This window comes from Trachymyrmex cornetzi, unplaced genomic scaffold (assembly GCF_001594075.2).
Source record: "Trachymyrmex cornetzi isolate Tcor2-1 unplaced genomic scaffold, Tcor1.1 scaffold748, whole genome shotgun sequence".
Classification (NCBI taxonomy): Eukaryota; Metazoa; Arthropoda; class Insecta; order Hymenoptera; family Formicidae; genus Trachymyrmex; species Trachymyrmex cornetzi.
In genome coordinates, this window is record NW_017300079.1 from 88,450 (window position 1) to 107,848 (window position 19,399).

Sequence of the window (19,399 nt, forward strand, 5' to 3'; positions counted from 1 at the left end):
TATGTGGCACATGTTCATACGTTTTTTACTTATTTCAGTGTATAGACTCACTCCCTAAAATATTGACATGTATTTATAAAACACTGCGTGCGTGCGTGCATCTGCGTGTGTGTACGTGTGTGTGATGCGTGTACGTTTATATGTATCGTACGAGTGTGTAAAAAGAAAAGAAAAAATAGCGTTCGAGGCTTTCGCCGAGTGACGGCCGTTGCGCCGTTTCAAGTTGAGCCGAGAATTTTATACAAAGTTCCATGAAAATTTCGTTAAAAAAACGTGAAATAAAAAAATAAGTAGATAAGAGGACGCGCGGCTTTTGCGCGTCGCATCGTATAAAATTAGAAACAATTGTATTATTATTATTATTATCATTATCATTATCATTATACTGTGCGAATTGTATAAATTTTTTTCCCCGTAATTTCTTGTTAACCCGTTGAAGGCCCGCGTCGCCGCTTGCATCGCAATAAAGTAGCATGATCCTATGTTCACATCGACGGCGCTTTGGCACAAAATGCGGCTATCTGCGATTATATCCCAGAATAGAATCCTAAGATTATATACATGCGTATGTAAATGTATATATCCCCTACGCTATCCTTACCCAAATGAAATCAGAATTGGATAGTCGCGTTGAGATCGGTGACGCTAAACAAGAATGTGAATATAGATTTTTCGAAACCACTGGCGCGTATTCGCGTTGCGCAATTAGCAGTAAATGTGGTTGGTCACGCCTTCAGCCTTCGTTATCCTCGTTGAACCGCGACCTTTATGTCCGGTAATTAAATACCGTATAGAGTATTAATAAGCGGTCATGTTCAGCGATTATTCGTAATCGCGGATACGAACCACGTACGACGGTGGTCCTCGATCGCGTTGATTGTGTACCGATAATTATAACGGATCTTTGTATCGCTAGCTTAGGCAACACAACAGCCGTTTTCACCAATATTTTACAAAGAGATCTATCAAGACAATCGTACAAAAGCATGTACAATCATGAAAGAAAACTTAAAATAGCGTTAAAATCTTGAAAAAAAGCCCATATTATCTTCATTTTCTACCTTTTATCGTGAAAATATAGAGAAACAAATTTAAAGAAATTTGTTTATAATGATTGATGTGTGGTTGTTAATTAATTTGATAAGTAGTAAATACATACAGTGTAATTGATTTGCTATAATTTTAATAGCAAACAGTTTTTTTACGATATAATTAAACAAATTAATTTGTTTGACTCATTAACATATAAATATAGTCACAAATCAGCTGAGACGCGTGTATGCGAATAATTAAATTTATGATACAAATGATTATACTGGATAATGATTTTTCAATTGATTTGGAAGTCGCTATCAAGTGCAAGTATTTATACAAATTAACTTGCTATCAAGTATAGTTATCAAGTATTGCTAAGGTAGAGATTTATACAAATGTACTTATATAAATAATTATACTTGATGGCGCAATTTTCAAATTAATATATAAATAGGTATATTTAAGTATAATTATTTCTATATCAAGTACAATTATTTGTATTATAAAGTTTGATTAATTGCATACATTGCCTCACAATCGTGCTTCAGATTCTATCATCCTAGTCATCGATTTGTAATTAAATTTTAGAATGTTGTTTGAACAAGCAAAAAAAAATTGACATCGTCGCGTCAATGAATCTCTTCAAGCTGAATCCTACCGAGAAACATCGGCTTCGAAATCTTGTAAAAATATTCTAAATATAATAAGATAGTAGGCGTTATATATTATTCAATCTGGAAATCTCTCTCTTTCATCTGGTCTTATAGGTTTTGTTAATTTTACCTAAGAAATTTTGCTCTTCAAATTGTCATGATTTTATGTGCTTTTATAAGAGCATAGGTCACCACAGAGGAATTTCTCGAGATTCCCTCGCCTCTTTGACGTCATCGAACTATATATATATATGGCTGAATCGATTATTTTACCGCTTTAAAGTTCAAGATCAATTGACCACATTTAGCGCTAAATGCAGCGTTAATCTTAGAATACTAATCATACTTTTAAGAGTAATCATACGTTAAATTTACGTATGTTGAGATTTTTTCCTAAAAAAATACCAAAATAAACATTCATTAGGAATAAACTAATGGGTAAGAAAAATAAAACAGAAGGAAAAGAAAAACTCCTAAACTTACATGCTATTTTTTTATTATATATTATTAGTATTCTAGGATTAAATGAAAGTGACTGCAAGGCTTTCTCCTTGACAGACACTATTTGTGGAAAGTACTTGACATAAATGAGAAAATTAAAAATAACTCGACGAGAAAAGTAAAACTTGTGGAAAATAATTACTTTTTTATGACCTTGAACGGGTTAAAAATTTTAACATGAGTGAGAATATAGAAAGGATTACGCGTGTGAATGTCAAATTAATGCCTTGATTTGTAAATAAAACTTCATTAGATACTTCCATTAAATGCCGTTTTTATTGTGCATTTTTTGTTGTTAGGCACGTCTTATTGTTCATCCTGCATTTCGTTATGAATATTTTTACTTAAAGCTCAAGTTTTAATTATAAATATACATATTTTAAAATTAACGTACATAAGTAAAGTTTCATAATATGCAATTACTTGTATGTGTATATAGGGTGTCCATAACTCTTAATTAATGGCGTTTTCGGCCTGACCGGGTTGGCACTGATTTGCACCAACCTGGGTTGAATTAATGATGATTCGTGCTTTCCTATTGGTAGAGCATGTAACGTCAACCGATAGCAAAGCATTTTCCAACCCAACTCAGGTTGATGCAAATCCGGTCAGGTTGAAAACGCTATAATATTTCTTGGAATGAAAGATGATGAAATTTTGAACTAAAAGTTCTTCTTTCCCAATTTTGATCTTGATTATTATTTACCGAGTTATTAATGATTAAAGTTGATTGCACTCAGTCGCAGGAGCGTAACTCCTATCATAGGGCTGCTCGCGCTTACTATACATTTTCTTGATTAAAATTTTATTCGAATTTTTTATATTAATTAATAAATATATGAATAAAAATGAATAGATAAATAAATAAGTAAATAAGAATAAATTACAGTTGGAAACTTATCCAATTTCCAATTGTTTTTTTATTCTTATTTATTATTTATTTATATGTACGTACGCACACGCGCGCGCGCACACACACACACTACATTTCAGACCTAACGCACCACCTGTTAATGGCAGATTCCTGAAGCATTTTGAGACGAAAATTTAATAATGTCCAGACTAAATATTTTTTTAACGTAACAAATATCTCGCGCCATGACGCTTCGCGCTTGCTTAGCGCTGAGACACTATCGTGTCTCCCGATCAAGAATTAGAAATATCAGTGATTTCATTTTCGCTTATGTAATTATTTATATCGATATTAACGAAAGGCAACTATTAGCTTTTACTTTTAGCACTTTGCGTTGTAACATACTTGAACGCGTAAATTTTAGACAGTATAATTTGCTAGCTTTAAATGATTATAATTCAAAAACTATTATAGAATTTTAGTCTCGAAATAACTTGAGGAATCTGCCATTAGCAGGTAATGTGTTACATCTGACACACTGCGCGCGCGCGCGCGCGTGTGTCAGTAACAGTGGACTTACAGCATATGTTCACATGAATTTTTTTTATGTGGGAGCTTGGCTCCGAAGTTTGTTACCTTATTTTAGTTACATCCTGTGTATATAGATGTGTGCGTGTGTGTTGTATGTAAACTAATGTTACGCTTCACATACACAAAATGTATACATATAGAAGAGCTATTGCACACTCTCCTATTCGTAAATGCCAAATTAGAAAAGATATTTTAAATCGAAGATGCACTCACACCTTTGATCAAAAAATAATTATAGTAATTATGTCACATACACACACACACACAAAGTGTTTCAACTGATAAATAAGTAGTTTTGGTAGGCTCTACGTAAGCTTACAATATAACAAATAGTTAAATGTAGTTTCTTATATTAATATTAAGATAAATAAGGCACTACAAGCAAATCAAATGAATATTGATTAAATCTTGAGAGAGTCACGTAGAAGAGCCCAAGCCGAGATCTGTGTTTATGCTGGTGGAATCCTTTTAGGATTCAGATCGTACATACGTCGCATCCGCTTTTTCAACTCTTGCGGAAACTTATCATAGCACTTCTTGCACGCGGGCTTTAGGTCAAACTCGAAGAACTTGGTCTTCTGATTCATCTTCTGGTCGCAGAATGCACATGCAAAGTGATGAACGCACCATGCCTTATTCAACGCTGTAAAAACTAGAAAAAAAAAAGTATTATAATAAAAAAAGATAAACCTTTCTCTTTACAATCGGCCCCAAATGACTTCCGAATAACTTTGATTCTGAAGAAGGAAAATGTCATTGACTTTTTTCGTCGCTCGTTATTTATTAAAAAGTTATTAACAAAACAATTTTTATGAATTGTACACAATTTATAAATTAACTTGTTATATTTATATCAGATACATACCATCTCCAGAGATAACCTGATTACAGACAAAGCAAAGATTCCCAAACAATTGATGATAATGAGTCTCGCAATAAGCAAGACCTTTTTTCTCGTAATGGCGATGTCCCAGGAAGGGTTTTTCGCATTTAGCACATACAAAATGCTCCACATGCCAATGTTTGCCAAGTGCCGTTACCACGCGTTCTTCGATGGGACGTCGACAGGCACCACAAATTGGGATTCCCATTTTATCGTGACACCGCAAACAATAGAGCTCGTTCTACGCAACATACAGCTCATTATTAAGACCGAATCAAATTGTAAAAGCGTCTTTGTTTATACAAATATATATGTATATAATAAATTTGTAGCTATACAGGGTGTTTGGAAATTAGTTATAAGTCTTTCACATAGGGACAGAATGGACTAAACTGAGAAGAAAAGTCCTCTACCATTTTGCAATTTTCGCAATAGTTAACAAGATATTAATTACTAAAAATTACCGAAAATTGGTCTTTAATAATTTTTTTACTCAAATACTATCAACTTTACAGAAAAACTACAAAAGGCGAAAATTGTTTATTTTCTTCTCATAGAACTCTATGAATTTTTTCAGAATTTTTAATCAACTTTTTAGCATTGCATTTTTTCATTTTTACCAACATGAGAAAATACGGTATTAAAAAAATTCCGAAAAAATTCTTAGAGTTCCATGAGAAGAAAACAAACAATTTTCGTCTCTTGCAGTTTTTCTGTAAAATTGATAGTATTTGAGTAAAAAATTATTTAATGCCAATTTTCGCGCGCGCGCGCGCGTGTGTGTACACATATATATAGCTACAAATTTAAACGAGGGAAACAAATATGCTATTTTGTGTGTGTAGATTTAAAATATTTTTTTTACCGTTAAAAAAATTACGTTTAAAACATTAAATTCTGTTCATATATGATAAACGTATTTATTCTTTTTTAGATATACTAGCTAATTTCTTATAAAATCTGAGGCTTAAACAATTATCTATATCCTGTAAAATATTAATATAATCTTTACCATTTCATTGGCAGCATAGCCAGGTCGAGAACGGACTTCTCTGGCTTCGGAATTGAGTTCTATACCACAAGTTGTACAATTGAAATGATAAGGATGATAAAGTTCACCACGAAATCGTAAAGGTTTGTCATCGATTACTCCGCTAAAAATTACAAAAGAAAATCATAACGACTACAATTTTCAAACAAGTATTCCATTGCGTAAATTATAGGTTTTTTTATAAATAGACTGCTGGCTTCGCCTCCATATTTGAAGACATCGCTGAGCAGCGCCATATTTATGTTCACTCACTCTCACATATATATGTATAAATCACACGGATAATTACTGCTCAAGTAAATATTGAAAAGTATATACCTATTATCTTATATAATAAATAAATAATGTAATACTTATGAGAAAAAATGAACATTACTTCCTACTTTATATCGACTTTTGCAATTTGTTACTGTAAACTATCGTTTTTTATATTATTTTTCAGAATACAATAAAATTAAAAAGCTTCCATGAAATGACATTTGACATTTATGATAATTTCTGTTATGACTGAACGCAGTGTTTTCACATAAATTCACGCGATACAAGGACACCTCGGAATTAGGGTGATGAACCTCTTTCTATCACATTCAATCGTAAAAGTCTGGTTTTTCCATTCCCTAGACTAGATATTTTAGATTAAAAAAATTTTTTTTAAATCTATCTCAAGAAGCTGTAAGTGCGTTTAAAAAGAGATTATAATTTCTTTTCAGAATAAAAGTAAAAATAGATCGCTTAAGCATCATTTTAAGCATTTTGATAACTAAACATTTGTTTAGTTGCAAAAACTGCCTATCATTTATGATACAAAAGCTACATCTTTTATACAATAATGAGAACATACTGGCATTGATGACATATATGTTTTCCAAGTACACCAGCTTTCACATTAGCGTTACACGTATGGCATAAGGCTCTGCCTTGACACTTGATGAAGCCCGCATCCGCCAATTCACCGTTACATTCTTCGCAGCGGAAACATTGTGGATGCCAATTTGAATTCATCGCTTTAATCACGCGGCCAATAACAAACTCGCCTATCGTAAAGATGAGAAAACTTGATTAAATACATTTTAAAATGTTATCTCATATTTCACTATACTCTCAGGAGTAATAATAATATCGAAGCAATTAACAAAATTTAAATCTAACTTACCACACTTGCCACAACATGGTGCAAACAGAACATGAAAGTCATGCTCGCAATATTTGTATCCTTCAAATTCATAGAAGATCCCATCTGGAAATGGCCGGAAACATTGCGCGCACCTATCAAAATGATATTAACTCATGTGATAAAAATCCATAAGATAGTACATTTTTATAATTATTTTTGTTTTTACAGAAAGTAGCGAAGAAATTAACATTGGAGCATGCAACTTGTAAAAATTGTGGCTTCTCCACAAATGTTACATAATTTATGAAAATTGAATCGAATAGAAGAATAGTAGGTATGTACCAAGATCACAATTAAAAAATTGTGGAAATTCAATAATTATTATTTCGTGATACATGGACAAAATGGAATGAATTAAACGCTATTCCGTAAAAGAAATGTCATTTATATTAACACAGACCATAGGAACGATAATATAAATTTAACTTATAGAAAAAGTCGAATATTAGAAAAAGTAAAAAATGTAGCACGATTAATTGCATTCAATGATACATTTTCAAATCTCGTTACAAGCAATTATTTCCATAAAACAAATCATTTTAAATTCTTTGAAAATAAAGTTATAATTATTAGTGTTAAAAACTGTATTTAATACTTTCTAAAAATACCTCGACTGTTTAAATTCAAACAATCACCATTTTGAAAACGTATATATGAAATTAGACAAATTGCTGATTTTTCGTCACACCTACAGAAGTTTATGTATATTCTTTTCATACTATATGCTAATAAAAGTAATGAATTTTTTCTGCAGTATAGTATTTAATTCGTTTTCGTCTATTTATTCATAGATACAAAATAAACGTAATAGCTATTTATTTTCAGTTCCTTTCTGCCTGTACGCAAACTGCCTACAGTAACTGCCCGATAATAAATTTACAGCAAATTTACTTAGTATCTAGCTAGTATCAGAGCTAGTATCTAGTTATTGCAACAGATCCAGTATCATCTATCCATATATATAGTATAGTATATTTTTTGCTAGCTGTTTTCCATTTAGAAAACACAATTGACACAGACATCGTATTATCCTTCTTGATATTCAATAACAAAAAAAAAAAACATTTATATCAACTGTGACATCTCCTAAAAAGAAAGCAGCCAAGGTAAAATGCCGGTAGTAATTAAATAGAATCTGTCGTTCATTTTTAAATGGAATACAAATACATTATTTAAAATTTTTTAATAATTACGAAACAGCAGATTCTGTTCAGCTTCTGTAATCAATCTGCCATTATATTCTTTTATCAGATTCTGTTGGATTTTTATTGACATTCTACAAACATTTCTAATAGACACTTTCAAAATCTATGACAGATTTGGCTATCCAAGCCAATTGTTATCCCATTCATACTTACACAAAACACTGCGGATGCCACAATTCACCATTTGAATTAACAATTTTCTCATGTGCAACAAAACCTTCTCTACACCGGGAACAAAACATATGATCCAACGACATCTCTGTAACCCTGTAACACATAAATATTTTAATAAATATTTTAACATAATGGTTTAATAAATGTTTTAGTTTTGAATTTATAATTAATTAATCATTATATAATAGAAGCGTGGGTAAGAATTCTGTGTACTACTCAAGTCTGATTTCGATAAAATTTTACAGATGTGTAGGACTAACTAAATGTTTTTCCAACTTCCAAGTATCACTATATTAAAAGATCAATTACGCAAAACTTGAATTTAATCGACAACACGTTTAAATTGTTCGCATTCCTACAATAATGACTCTACCATATACTAAAAATGAACTCGTAAAGCAAAAACCTTATAAGGTGACAATTTTATGAAATTAAAAAGTATTTTTTCGACATATTAACCAAATAAAAGTATTAAAAATAATTTTAAATTTTATCTCCTTTTATGATTTAAATATTGATAATATAAAATATTTAAAAAATTGATAATATAAAATTTAAATAATAATATAAAATATATAAAAAAGAAAATGTTGCATTTTTTTTTTATATTTTGTCAACTATACCTGTCCCACTCTAACTTACTGTATCAGTGTACACCAGTTCAGAACTTGGTATGAAAAAAGAATAGGCCTAGTATTACATATTTGTAAAACTTGATTGAAATTGAACTTGGGTAGTGTACAGAAGTTGAACCAAAGCGTGTTGTAAATATAATCGTGTTAATTCCATAAATTTATTTGGATAGCATAGACAATTACCCAGGTAGCAACATGTCTGTCTTGTTGCTGGCATGTTGCTTGCTAAGTACACATTGCTACTGAAATTGCAGCAACTTATGTGAGTCCTTATTTGTTGACAACTTAATGCCTTGACAATATAACAACTTTTCACAGGTAGCAACTTGTCAGCAATTTGTTGGCAACTTAAAAATCGTCATCATTAAAATTTATACTATTGCCGTCATATTGCCAACATTGATTGAAGGTAACATTGATGCAGTTATCTTGCACCATTAGGGGCTCCGTACAATAAAAGGAACAGGGAACAGAGAACAGAGAATAAGAATTTCAACCTATCAGAAATCATGTATTGTGAAATACACAGTTTCTGATAGGTTGAAATTCTTATTCTCTGTTCCTTTTATTGTGCGGAGCCCCTTAAACTGCTGGCAATACATATACACATTGTTGCCTGCATGTTGCCACAATATCCGTATATTCGAAATATATAGATCGTTGAAGGCAATTAATATTATCTATATCTATTATGCAAGTTGCTAGCATCATAAGTAATCGCAGATTTGTGCGATGTTGCCGAGACACGATTTGCTATCTGAGTATTTACATACATTTCGCCTGTTATTAAGAAAACAGGAGATAGTTTATGTTACATACAGTTGCGTCCTATATACTTATGCAAAAAAATTAACATTTTTCAAAGAAAAGATGCTTACCCTGGCATATTTTAATGGAAGAAGGCGATTACGTTTTAACGTTGACAAACACTTCTAGCTATCTTGTTTTTCTACTCGCCTACAATCAATTTACTTTACACAATAATCTCTATTATTGGAACACTATTAATAAAAACGCGTTAAAACAAATAATATATGTAGGTTCATAGAAATACTGCAAATTTAATATACGCTGATCCAATAATGGGTTTGTTTTTTCGTTGGTGCATAAAACTGCAGTATACAACTTTACTTTTCACTTCCGTCAAATTTCAAACATGTACTTATTTTGGTAATTGTGAAGGAGATAGAGGCTTACTCACCGACTTTGATGAAATTAGGCTCATTCGACGCGTTTTTGCACAAAATAAACGAATCCGGTAGAAAAAGTGTCTCTTTGCTCCGCGAACCGAGATATTACGCAAAGTTCAGGTTCAGGTTGCGTTCAGGTTAGGAAAAACTGTCACATCGATGATATAGAGGATTACACAAATTCTCAGTTTTACAATCACAAATTCTCTACTTTAAAAACAAATTCTTTGCTTTAAAAACACAAATTCTGTTTTAAAAATACAAATTATTTTCTATATAATTTTCATTTTTGCAGTTGATGAAAACTTGTTTTTAAAGCAGAGAATTCGCATATTTTGATGCAGAACTTAATCTAGCTTTACTTACACATTCTCATGTCCTTCTATGGCCTATGCTATCGATGCGACAGATTTTCTAAAGTCAATAGTCGTCAACTTCAACGATTAATGCCTCGGTCCACAGGGCAGAGAGCAGCACTTTTTTTTGCCAGATTCGTCCATTTCGTGCAAAAATGCGACGAATGAGCCTAATTTCATCGAAATCGATGAGCGAGCCCGTCTCCTTCATGCACAATTACCTTTACACGACCATCAGGTTAAATTTGAGTTAACACACAAGTTAACAACAAACGACTGAAAAACAGGGCCTTAGCCATTCTCTCACTCTGCTATTTATCGATTTCTAATGTACGTTTGAAATATAATATTAATGACTACTCGCGACTATAATTTTTGTTCCATCAACCAACTATTAAATCAACCATGAGATACCTAATGACGCAAATATTTAATAAATTAATTACGAATAGTACAATGAAGCTAAAGCACTACCTATCACATAACAGACATATCCTGTCAATTACCTATATTCCGTATTAATCTTATCAGATTTTAAGTAAACAGCCAATCCGATGTCAGCGAACGTGATATGACCTTTTATGAAAACGAATGTGGATTAAAAGTTGTCTGACCTAACCTAACCTACGGTGATTAGTCACCACCACCACCACTCCTTTTAGGCCCTACGCACAGTGGACAATTTGCGGTACTCCTGATGGAAATGGATAGTTGAAATTGTTAAAATAACTAAAATCTATTAAATTAATAAAGATTTCAACGATCTCAGCGATTTATTTCATCCATTAGAAGCATTGCAAAAAGATGGATATTATTATGTAGTTACCATCCACCTCTCTAGAGGGCGGTAATACGCGGCAGCATTTTGCGGTTACAGGTTTTGGGTTGTCAATTTGTCATGTCCTCTCTCAGACTCTCAGGTTTCTCTCTGTTCAGTTCACACCATTGCACACCATTCGTACTTGCGTACTGTTCATACTCACATCTCACGTTACTTGACGCTACTCACAGTGGGTTGTATCGGAAAACCAAACAGCGGATTTATTAAGAAAAAGAAGATTTTATTCGTTACACTAATAAAAGAGTAGCCGTGTTACGTACATTAAAAACTTGATGTTAAAAAATAATAGAAATTGCAGAATTGCTGTTATACTGTTTTAGTGACGATGAGGTGAGGTTAGATTAGTAGTAAAATATTTCCCCACTCGCATGGTATTGCAAAAAGTTTTGATAATTGGCTGCGTTCAGCAGATTCAGCAGTTTTAGCAGTTTTAGCAGTTTTGCAACCGTTTTATGATTCGTCGCGCTGATTGGATTATACTTTTAGATTTAAAGGAATAGTCCTATCTCAACGAAGTATCGGTTGCAAAACTGTTGAGTCTGCTGAACGCAGCCATTGTTCAGATAAACTGCCTCATCTCCGATCTCGATGAAATTAGGCTCGTTCGATTTTGCACAAAATGAAAGAATCTGGCAGAGAAAAAAGTGCGGGATATCTGCGAAGCGAGCTATTTAGCTAAAGCTAAAGTTGACGATTATTCAGGGTAGTAAGTCTGTCATCATAGTCGTGCAACGATGCAACAGTGCAGTGTGAGCATGAAAATTGACGAAAAGTGTGTATATGGCTCACATTGTACTGTTGCATCGTTGTTGCATGACTGACAGATTTTTTAACCTGATTTTTTTAACCTATAGTTGCCCACTTTAATAACAATTAATATCTCGGTTTGCAGGGCAGAACGACACTCTTTGCCAGATTCATTCGTTTGTGCAAAAACGAATGAGCCTAATTTTATCAACATCGAAGTTGAGGAGGCTAAACTCAACAATTACCATTCTCTGCTTTAAAAATTATTTTTTGTATAATTTTTACTTTTACAGTGGAAAATTTGTTTTTAAAGCAAAAATTGGTGTTTTAAAGCAGAGAATTTGTATTTTTAAAGCAGAGAACTTGTGTTTTTAAAACAGAGAACACATACATACAGGATGTTCAGTAAAATTTAAGAAATCATTCTGGATAACAAGATAGAAATCAAGAATATTAATATTGTATATGTGTTTTAACTCTTTAGGCATTATATATTAAAATTAAAAATTGACAAAATTAGAATTTAACATTAGAATGTTATATATTTGCATATTTTTATATTATAAATATATAAAATTTATTTTCAGAGAGATGCTCGATGTAAAAGCTAAAAAGCGTAAAGTCTCTAAGAAGACAAAAAGATCATGGAGGAAATATATTGATATCAAAGATGTAGATACATTTCTTGATAACAATAGATTAGAGGAACGATTGGGTACTTCTTTTTCTGAGTGTATAGATACTCAATTGTTTACCATTGACAAAACTGCTGATGTGACTGAAAATGTAATTTCCAAACGTGCTGCCAGATTAGCATTGAAAAATAAAGAACCAAGATGTTTTGCTTCTTTGAAGTCGCATACATGTGTCCCCGATCCAATTTCGAAAAGAAACCGAGTAAGAACCAAAGAAGAACGTATGAATTCTATATTACGTCAACGTGAAGTAGAAAGGAAAGTGAAGGGTATTCTTAAATTAAAAGCGAAGAAAGCACTGAAAAATAGAATACTGGCAAAGGTTGCTTCAACAAATTGTCCTAAGAGCAAAGAGATTAAAGGGGATATATGGAATAGCACAAATGTCTTAATTCCAGATACAGTCACCGAATGGATGTCTTCAAACAGCGTTAGGCATACGCTGAAACATTTAGGAATAAAAAAAAGAAAATTACCCTTATTGTGCAAAAAGTCATCTGTTTTACCTGCAGTGGAGATTCCACATCCAGGTACATCTTATAATCCATCATATAATGATCACCAGGAATTATTGCACAATATTGTGCAAAAAGAATTGGAGCTTATGAAGCAAGATGAACATTTGAACAGAGTCACAACTCAAATGTTTAAAAAAGTAAATTATATTATCATATTATCATTACTTTTTATATAAATTTTTATTTTATATTTTTATTATAATATTAAATTTATTTCTTCTCTCTTTTTTATATACATTCAATATTGATATGATTTAATGTTTAATCCCATTTTCAATAAATAATATTTTTCCATTATTAATATAAAATTTTAATTGCTTTGCTAATATCTCTAATTTAGATATTCCTTCAATTCATATTTTATATTTTTTAAATGTGAATTTGTAATATATCAAATTACTTGCTTGTTCAGATTTCATTGCAGAATAGAGATGAAAATATGATGAAAGAAATGTTAGAAGGTTTGCCAGAGAATCAAGCCGCATCAAGTTTTAAGTCAATTGAGGAGAATCATGAAGAAGAAAATTCATCTATCATAATTGCAAATAATAAATCTAAAAAAAATATTAAAAAGACACTTGTTCAAAAAAGAAAACAACGAGAACAAAAACAAGCAATTAATGAACGTGCATTGATGAAACTCGAGAAAAAAAAAATTTCTGATATCTATAAATTAAAGACTCTGCAAAAACAGATGGAAGCCAAGGAGAGAAAGCAAGAATCCTTGCGACAAAAGCGAATGAAGAAACGCGAGAGGGAATCTCTTGTGCCAAAAACTCTGAGTAAAACAAAGTTTGAACCTATTGATCCTGATTTCCAGCTTGCAGAAGAATTGACTGGCAATTTGAGAAATTGTAAACCTTCTAATAATTTATTAAAAGAACGGTACAAATCGTTTCAACAGAGAAATATTGTTGCACCAACTGTTATAAAATTGTAAGTATAAAGCCCGATTGACGATTTATTAAAAAGTTTTTCAACAATACTGATTTAAATTTCAAGAGTTTTTTGATCGTTGAATATGAATTCTATGTAAAAATTGGCTTAGTTTTCATTGTGCACTTGATACAGGCACTAACTAATAATTTTCTCTTAAATTATCTTAATTTTCGCGATACATGTAAACATATACATAATATGTGTATTTAAATTAATCATTTTGATGTTCAATACAAGTAACTACATAGTTAGGACATGTATCAAATGATCCATGTAAACTAAGTTATTAACAAATAAAATAGTGAATTCAATATTGACCGATGTCAAGACTTGAAAAATGTTGGATTATTACAAAAATGTCTTTTACGATTTTTAATTTGTCAATTTTGATATTGCGCGCACGGATCAATTTAATTTACAGTTTTTCTGCAATAGACCCCATATTTAACTATGAATGTCAATATGAACATTAACTATAGCCAACACTAAAATATCCTTTTGAGGGCTGAAAATCTTAATAACATAGTTAATTTTGATTGCAATAAAACTTCTCCAATACGTCATACATTGTCGTTATAATACGACAAAATACATAAAAATAACCCTTTTTTGCTAATTGAATTGCAATTTTCTTAAAATTGTGACGTGATGGTGCAATTTGGAAAAACATATTCCGTATTCGTATTCTAAAAAACTATTTAAAAAATTACTAGTCTTGTTCCAGTGTTAGAAAAAAAGTAATTTTTCGTCGAACAACATTATACAGCTAAATGCTTCTGAACGCAACCATTTATTGATTGTTTATAAAAACTACAATATCTCAGAACAATTTGATTGGGATCATTTAAGAAATGTCGTGGTTCTTTTTATTTATATATCATAAACGTTTTTTATTATATTATTTATAATGTTCTTTGATTTTAGGAAACGGGACAAAGCAAAAATGAAAAAATTTGTGAAGCCGGATCATAAACTAAACTTGGGTGACATTATATAGTTTATAAGAGAACTATGTAATTTAAAATAAAGAGAATTTAATACCTGTGTAAATAGGAATAATTACATAGGTCTTATATAATCTCAAAGACAAATTGAAGGTACCAACGAGATCCTATTAAAGACAGCCGGTCTTACGAAAATTTGAATAACTTAAAATTCAAGTGATTAATGGTGAATTCGATCACTCGCACTACATTGGACCAGTGCATATTGAAAGCTGTTTTATTTGAAATATCTCAATGCAGTGATACAATATAATCAACTTTGACAATGAAATGATACATGTATATTTTGTTAAATAACGTGACAAAATCATTAGTAGATCGTTAATTGTTTAAAAAATGTATATATTAAGTTTACATTTAACTTTGCTAATTTCATGCATAGTAGCTTTTAGTATGCACTAACAGCGTAGTTACAAGTGACTGAATTCGTTGATAATGTGTATAAATAATTGGTAATAATTGGTAAATTACTAATTTTATGATTTATTAGTTTCGTAAATATGTATATATGTTTAAAACTCCCCCCCCCCATTTGCTTTCATAATTTTTTTTTATTCGATTTTGGTTTATTTTGTTATTACACTTCATTTTAGAGGTCTTATTTCGGTTTCTTTTAAATCTTATTTTTATTGTTCATGATCATTTATTTTTTATTTTAGAATTTTTTTAACACGTGTTTAACGTCGTATAAAATTTGTAATTGTTCTTGCAATTGGTCAGATATCCATTCTTTCTGATTCTCTGCAATATTGAGTTTTTCTTTTTCGCAGTAAAGTAATAGTTCTATATATTTCATGCGCGTCTCACATTTATGCGCTAGAATTTTAGCATTATCTTTGTTTATTATATATTGCTCTTCAGTGAAATAATTAAATTTGTCTAATTTGGATAAATTAACATTCACCGCTTTGCGAATATCATATAACATTGTGATAATAGATTTTTCTAATTCAGAAATTACTTTAGATCTTATCGTGCGTAAATGTATGTTACAGATTTTTCTTTTGTGTTCTTTTGCTGCATTCCTACGAAATAATAAATGTCACAATGTAATTTATAAAAATACGTTAAATTAAAAATAGACTTTTAAATATATACAGGATGTTCTATTTATAGCTTTTGGAAGCAACTATCTCCCAAATTGTTCGTTGTTCCAAAAAATGTTTCAAGTGGTACTTTTACTTTGTTTCGGGATATCTTTTAATGATCACAGGTTGATCCGTAGATGGACGTACCTCCAAGATTTCAAGATGATTTTTATTTTTTTAAGTTAAATTATATAGTTTTTTTTTACATAATATGAGATTCCTTTTAATTATTCTGCATATAAAAGTATTAAGATAGAGATATCAAAAAATCAATAGTCTATAAGACATGTTAGAGAGAGAGAGATCCGACAGCGTACATAGCTGATTGGTCAATTTAAAGTAAAATATTTTCATTAGTAAAGCAATGTAAAATTACTGAGCACTGGTTGATATGAGTGGATGTATGCTAACGGAACCCTTCCGATATTTTATACTTTATTCTCGCACATATTGATATGAAATATCAAATATTTCGTAAACTATTAAATTTGTTTATAATCGTATCTTAATATTTTTATGAACAGAATAATAAAATGAATCAGTTGGTGTAAAGAAAATTCATAGTTGCTTATTTAAAAAATTACCTACATATCTTTTTTAAAGCAACTATGAATTTTATTTACATCATTGTAATTCATCTCATTATTCTGTTCGTAAAAGCATTAAGGACTATAAAAGAAATCGATATATTATGAAGTATTTAATATTTCGTATCAACATGTGCCAGTAATAAAGTATAACATATCTCGTAAACTATTGATTTTTTGGTGTCGCTAATTTAATATTTTTTTATACACAGAATAATTAGAGGAATTGTTTTATGTAAAAAAACTATATAATTATATTTAAAAAAAAATTACCTTGAAATCTTGGAGTCTACCTAGGGAGGATCTGTGATTATCAAAAGATGTTCCCCTCGAAAGTAAATTTCACTTGAAACATTTTTTGGAATAACGAACAGTTTGGGAGATAATTGTGTCTGAATTAAATTTCAAATGGGATATCCTCCATATATATGTGTATATATATATATATATATATAAACTGATTCTTTACAGCTATATTTTCCAACAATAAATTGGATATGGAACACGGCATATGATTTAATACTTCAACTTGAAATACACTAACTAGATCCAACACACGATTATATAATTCCTTTTTGAATCTATATAGGATACATTAGTCAAATAAGATATTTACATAATTTTCCTATAACTTTGCAATAAGGAAACAAAATTTATTTACCTTTCTTTGTCAATCTTGAATTTACATTCAATTTTACACAAGTTTTTTGCTACCTGTTCTTTTTCATTAATTAAGAATTGATTTCTCATATCTAGTTTTTTTTCCAGAATATGTTGTATGGATTTGTAATCTTCTAAAATATTAATCTTGGCACCTTAACATATAAAAATTAAAATATTCTAAATAAATGACATTAAAAGTTACAAGTGGGTATCTGCACCAACGAGATACTTTAATTAAAGACGGTCGATCCTGGGCAAATTTATCAGTGGAGCCCCAGAGGCCCGGGGATAATTGAAGAACGATGATTATCGACAATGTAATAAAAATTTATGATGATTAACATAAATATTTCGATAATACATTATTAAATTCGTGATTTTTTTTATTATATAAGTGCTGTATAAATAAGTACGTATTCTTTTAATATTATAATATCTTGTATATTGCTGAAAAATTACAATTTTTTTCTCCGAAATTATCATCTCTATTGATAATCGAACTTCTAAATATGATGACATTAAAATCACAGTTTTTAATAAAAATCGAGTATTATTGAGTTTTGAACATACATACATGCATATTTATGAAGCTAATAAATCACGGAATTAGTACCGTGTTATCAGTTTCTCACTCTAAATGACTTAAATTTTAACAGTCACGCGAACTTCCATAAGAATCGATCGTCTTTAATAGTATCTCGTCAGAGTCCAAAAATTGCAGAAAATGAATGTAGTCTCGTTTTAGTGTTTCTTTTTTTTTTGTCGAATCATATAATCATACAAGAGATACTATATAATAAAATATAATTACTCAAAAGTTTAATTTGCGAAATGAGCATAATTCGCGTATTTTTATATTTTTCGTCAATGTTTACAGTTATTGCAATGTGAGTGTATTTATCGTCAATCCTTGCTTTTTCGAGAGTAATCAATTGATGCTTGTATGCTTTTATTCTAGTAATGTAAGAAGCTATTTGTGATTTTAAACTGCTTATTTCTTGTGTTTTTTCTTGTAAAGTTTTAATGAAATAATGCGTATCTTCTAAATTACTCTCCAATTCTCTATTCCGTTCTTCTAAACTATTTAAAAAGTTAAAATTTAATACTAAAATAAATGCATGTATAGTTACTTTACTTATATTTTATATTGTACAATTTTGGATGTAGAATAATACAACAGTTATTAGAATAATTTTTAATTAAATTATCACTTTTTCTTCCGTGCTATTTGCTGTTCACTTTGTTAACTATACATTAGATTATTAGAACTACAATATTACTATACATACACACACAAAATATCAGATAATAAAAATATTTTTTTGTAAATACCTTTGAATTCTTTTATTAATTTCAGCAATTTTCAAGTCGTAAAAACATTTTTGCGTATTTACAATAATAGTTTTCAATTTGGTTTCATCAAAATTGATGGGCTGAAGACGTTGTGGTAAACTGATATTGCCCTTGTCTCTTCCATATAAATCCATTTTTATTTTTGCCAAAAATTTTTGGTTATTAGTTCTCGTGAGGAATAGAAATCGAATTATGCTTTCAGATAATATAATGCGACCAAAATCAGGATTCTGAAATATTGGTATTGGTGGTGCTCGGTAAACGGCGTTCGAATCGCAAAACTTCTCTCATAAGGATGCAGCTATACAATAAGAAGAAGGAATAAAGAATAAAGATTTCAACCTATCAGATATTCCGGATACACCGGAATAAACTGTTTCCGATAGGTTGGAATCGTTATTCCTTATTCCTTCTATCGTGGCTGCACCTTAACTTATTAGGCTGCTTTCCTTTTAGGAGACACAGTCGACACACTTGACACAAATCGACACACTTCGCCTCTGCTCGGGAGCAGAGTCAGAGTGTGTTTCGAGTCTGTTCAAGTTTAATTTTGATGAATTAAGTGATATTAGAACGCACCCGCAAACCAATTTCCATCATTTTGTTGTTTTCAGCATCTGGAGACACGGTAGTGTCTCGGTACTTAGTCGACGAATGCTAAAC

The 19,399-nt window shown here is 30.7% G+C and overlaps 3 protein-coding genes across 10 annotated transcripts in view; 1 reads left to right on the forward strand and 2 right to left on the reverse strand.

The window, feature by feature from the left end:
* Nucleotides 1-3,150: 3,150 nt before the first annotated feature.
* Nucleotides 3,151-10,910, reverse strand: stck (LIM zinc finger domain containing stck). Of its 7 annotated transcripts, none has more exons than XM_018518320.1 (8): nucleotides 10,808-10,910; nucleotides 9,634-9,712; nucleotides 8,100-8,213; nucleotides 6,721-6,833; nucleotides 6,409-6,601; nucleotides 5,529-5,670; nucleotides 4,499-4,757; nucleotides 3,151-4,285 (listed from the first exon to the last, which is right to left on the reverse strand). In XM_018518320.1, exons 2-8 carry the CDS (start codon nucleotides 9,639-9,641, stop codon nucleotides 4,083-4,085), a joined length of 1,032 nt encoding a protein of 343 aa, XP_018373822.1. In that variant the 5' UTR covers nucleotides 9,642-9,712; nucleotides 10,808-10,910; the 3' UTR covers nucleotides 3,151-4,082. The 7 variants fall into 7 exon arrangements, with proteins under 7 accessions (XP_018373822.1, XP_018373827.1, XP_018373823.1 ...); XM_018518325.1 differs by lacking the exon at nucleotides 9,634-9,712 and adding an exon at nucleotides 10,312-10,522; XM_018518321.1 differs by having other exon boundaries at nucleotides 10,776-10,828.
* Nucleotides 10,911-11,176: 266 nt separating this feature from the next.
* On the forward strand, nucleotides 11,177-15,285 carry LOC108768070 (uncharacterized protein CG1785). 2 transcript variants are annotated; one of them, XM_018518317.1, is made up of 4 exons: nucleotides 11,177-11,472; nucleotides 12,477-13,239; nucleotides 13,515-14,038; nucleotides 14,966-15,285. In XM_018518317.1, the coding sequence occupies exons 1-4, from the start codon at nucleotides 11,468-11,470 to the stop codon at nucleotides 15,036-15,038; spliced, it is 1,365 nt and encodes a 454-aa protein (XP_018373819.1). In that variant the 5' UTR covers nucleotides 11,177-11,467; the 3' UTR covers nucleotides 15,039-15,285. The 2 variants fall into 2 exon arrangements, with proteins under 2 accessions (XP_018373819.1, XP_018373820.1); XM_018518318.1 differs by lacking the exon at nucleotides 11,177-11,472 and adding an exon at nucleotides 12,275-12,350.
* Nucleotides 15,286-16,014: 729 nt separating this feature from the next.
* Nucleotides 16,015-19,399, reverse strand: part of LOC108768018 (uncharacterized) — a 4,004-nt gene continuing 619 nt past the window's right edge. The window contains exons 2-4 of the mRNA XM_018518210.1: nucleotides 18,716-18,966; nucleotides 18,195-18,463; nucleotides 16,015-16,070 (exon numbers count right to left, since the gene is read on the reverse strand). Of these exons, the coding sequence (XP_018373712.1) occupies nucleotides 16,015-16,070; nucleotides 18,195-18,463; nucleotides 18,716-18,870 (480 nt within the window). The 5' untranslated portion in view covers nucleotides 18,871-18,966. The remainder of the gene's footprint in view (nucleotides 16,071-18,194; nucleotides 18,464-18,715; nucleotides 18,967-19,399) is intronic.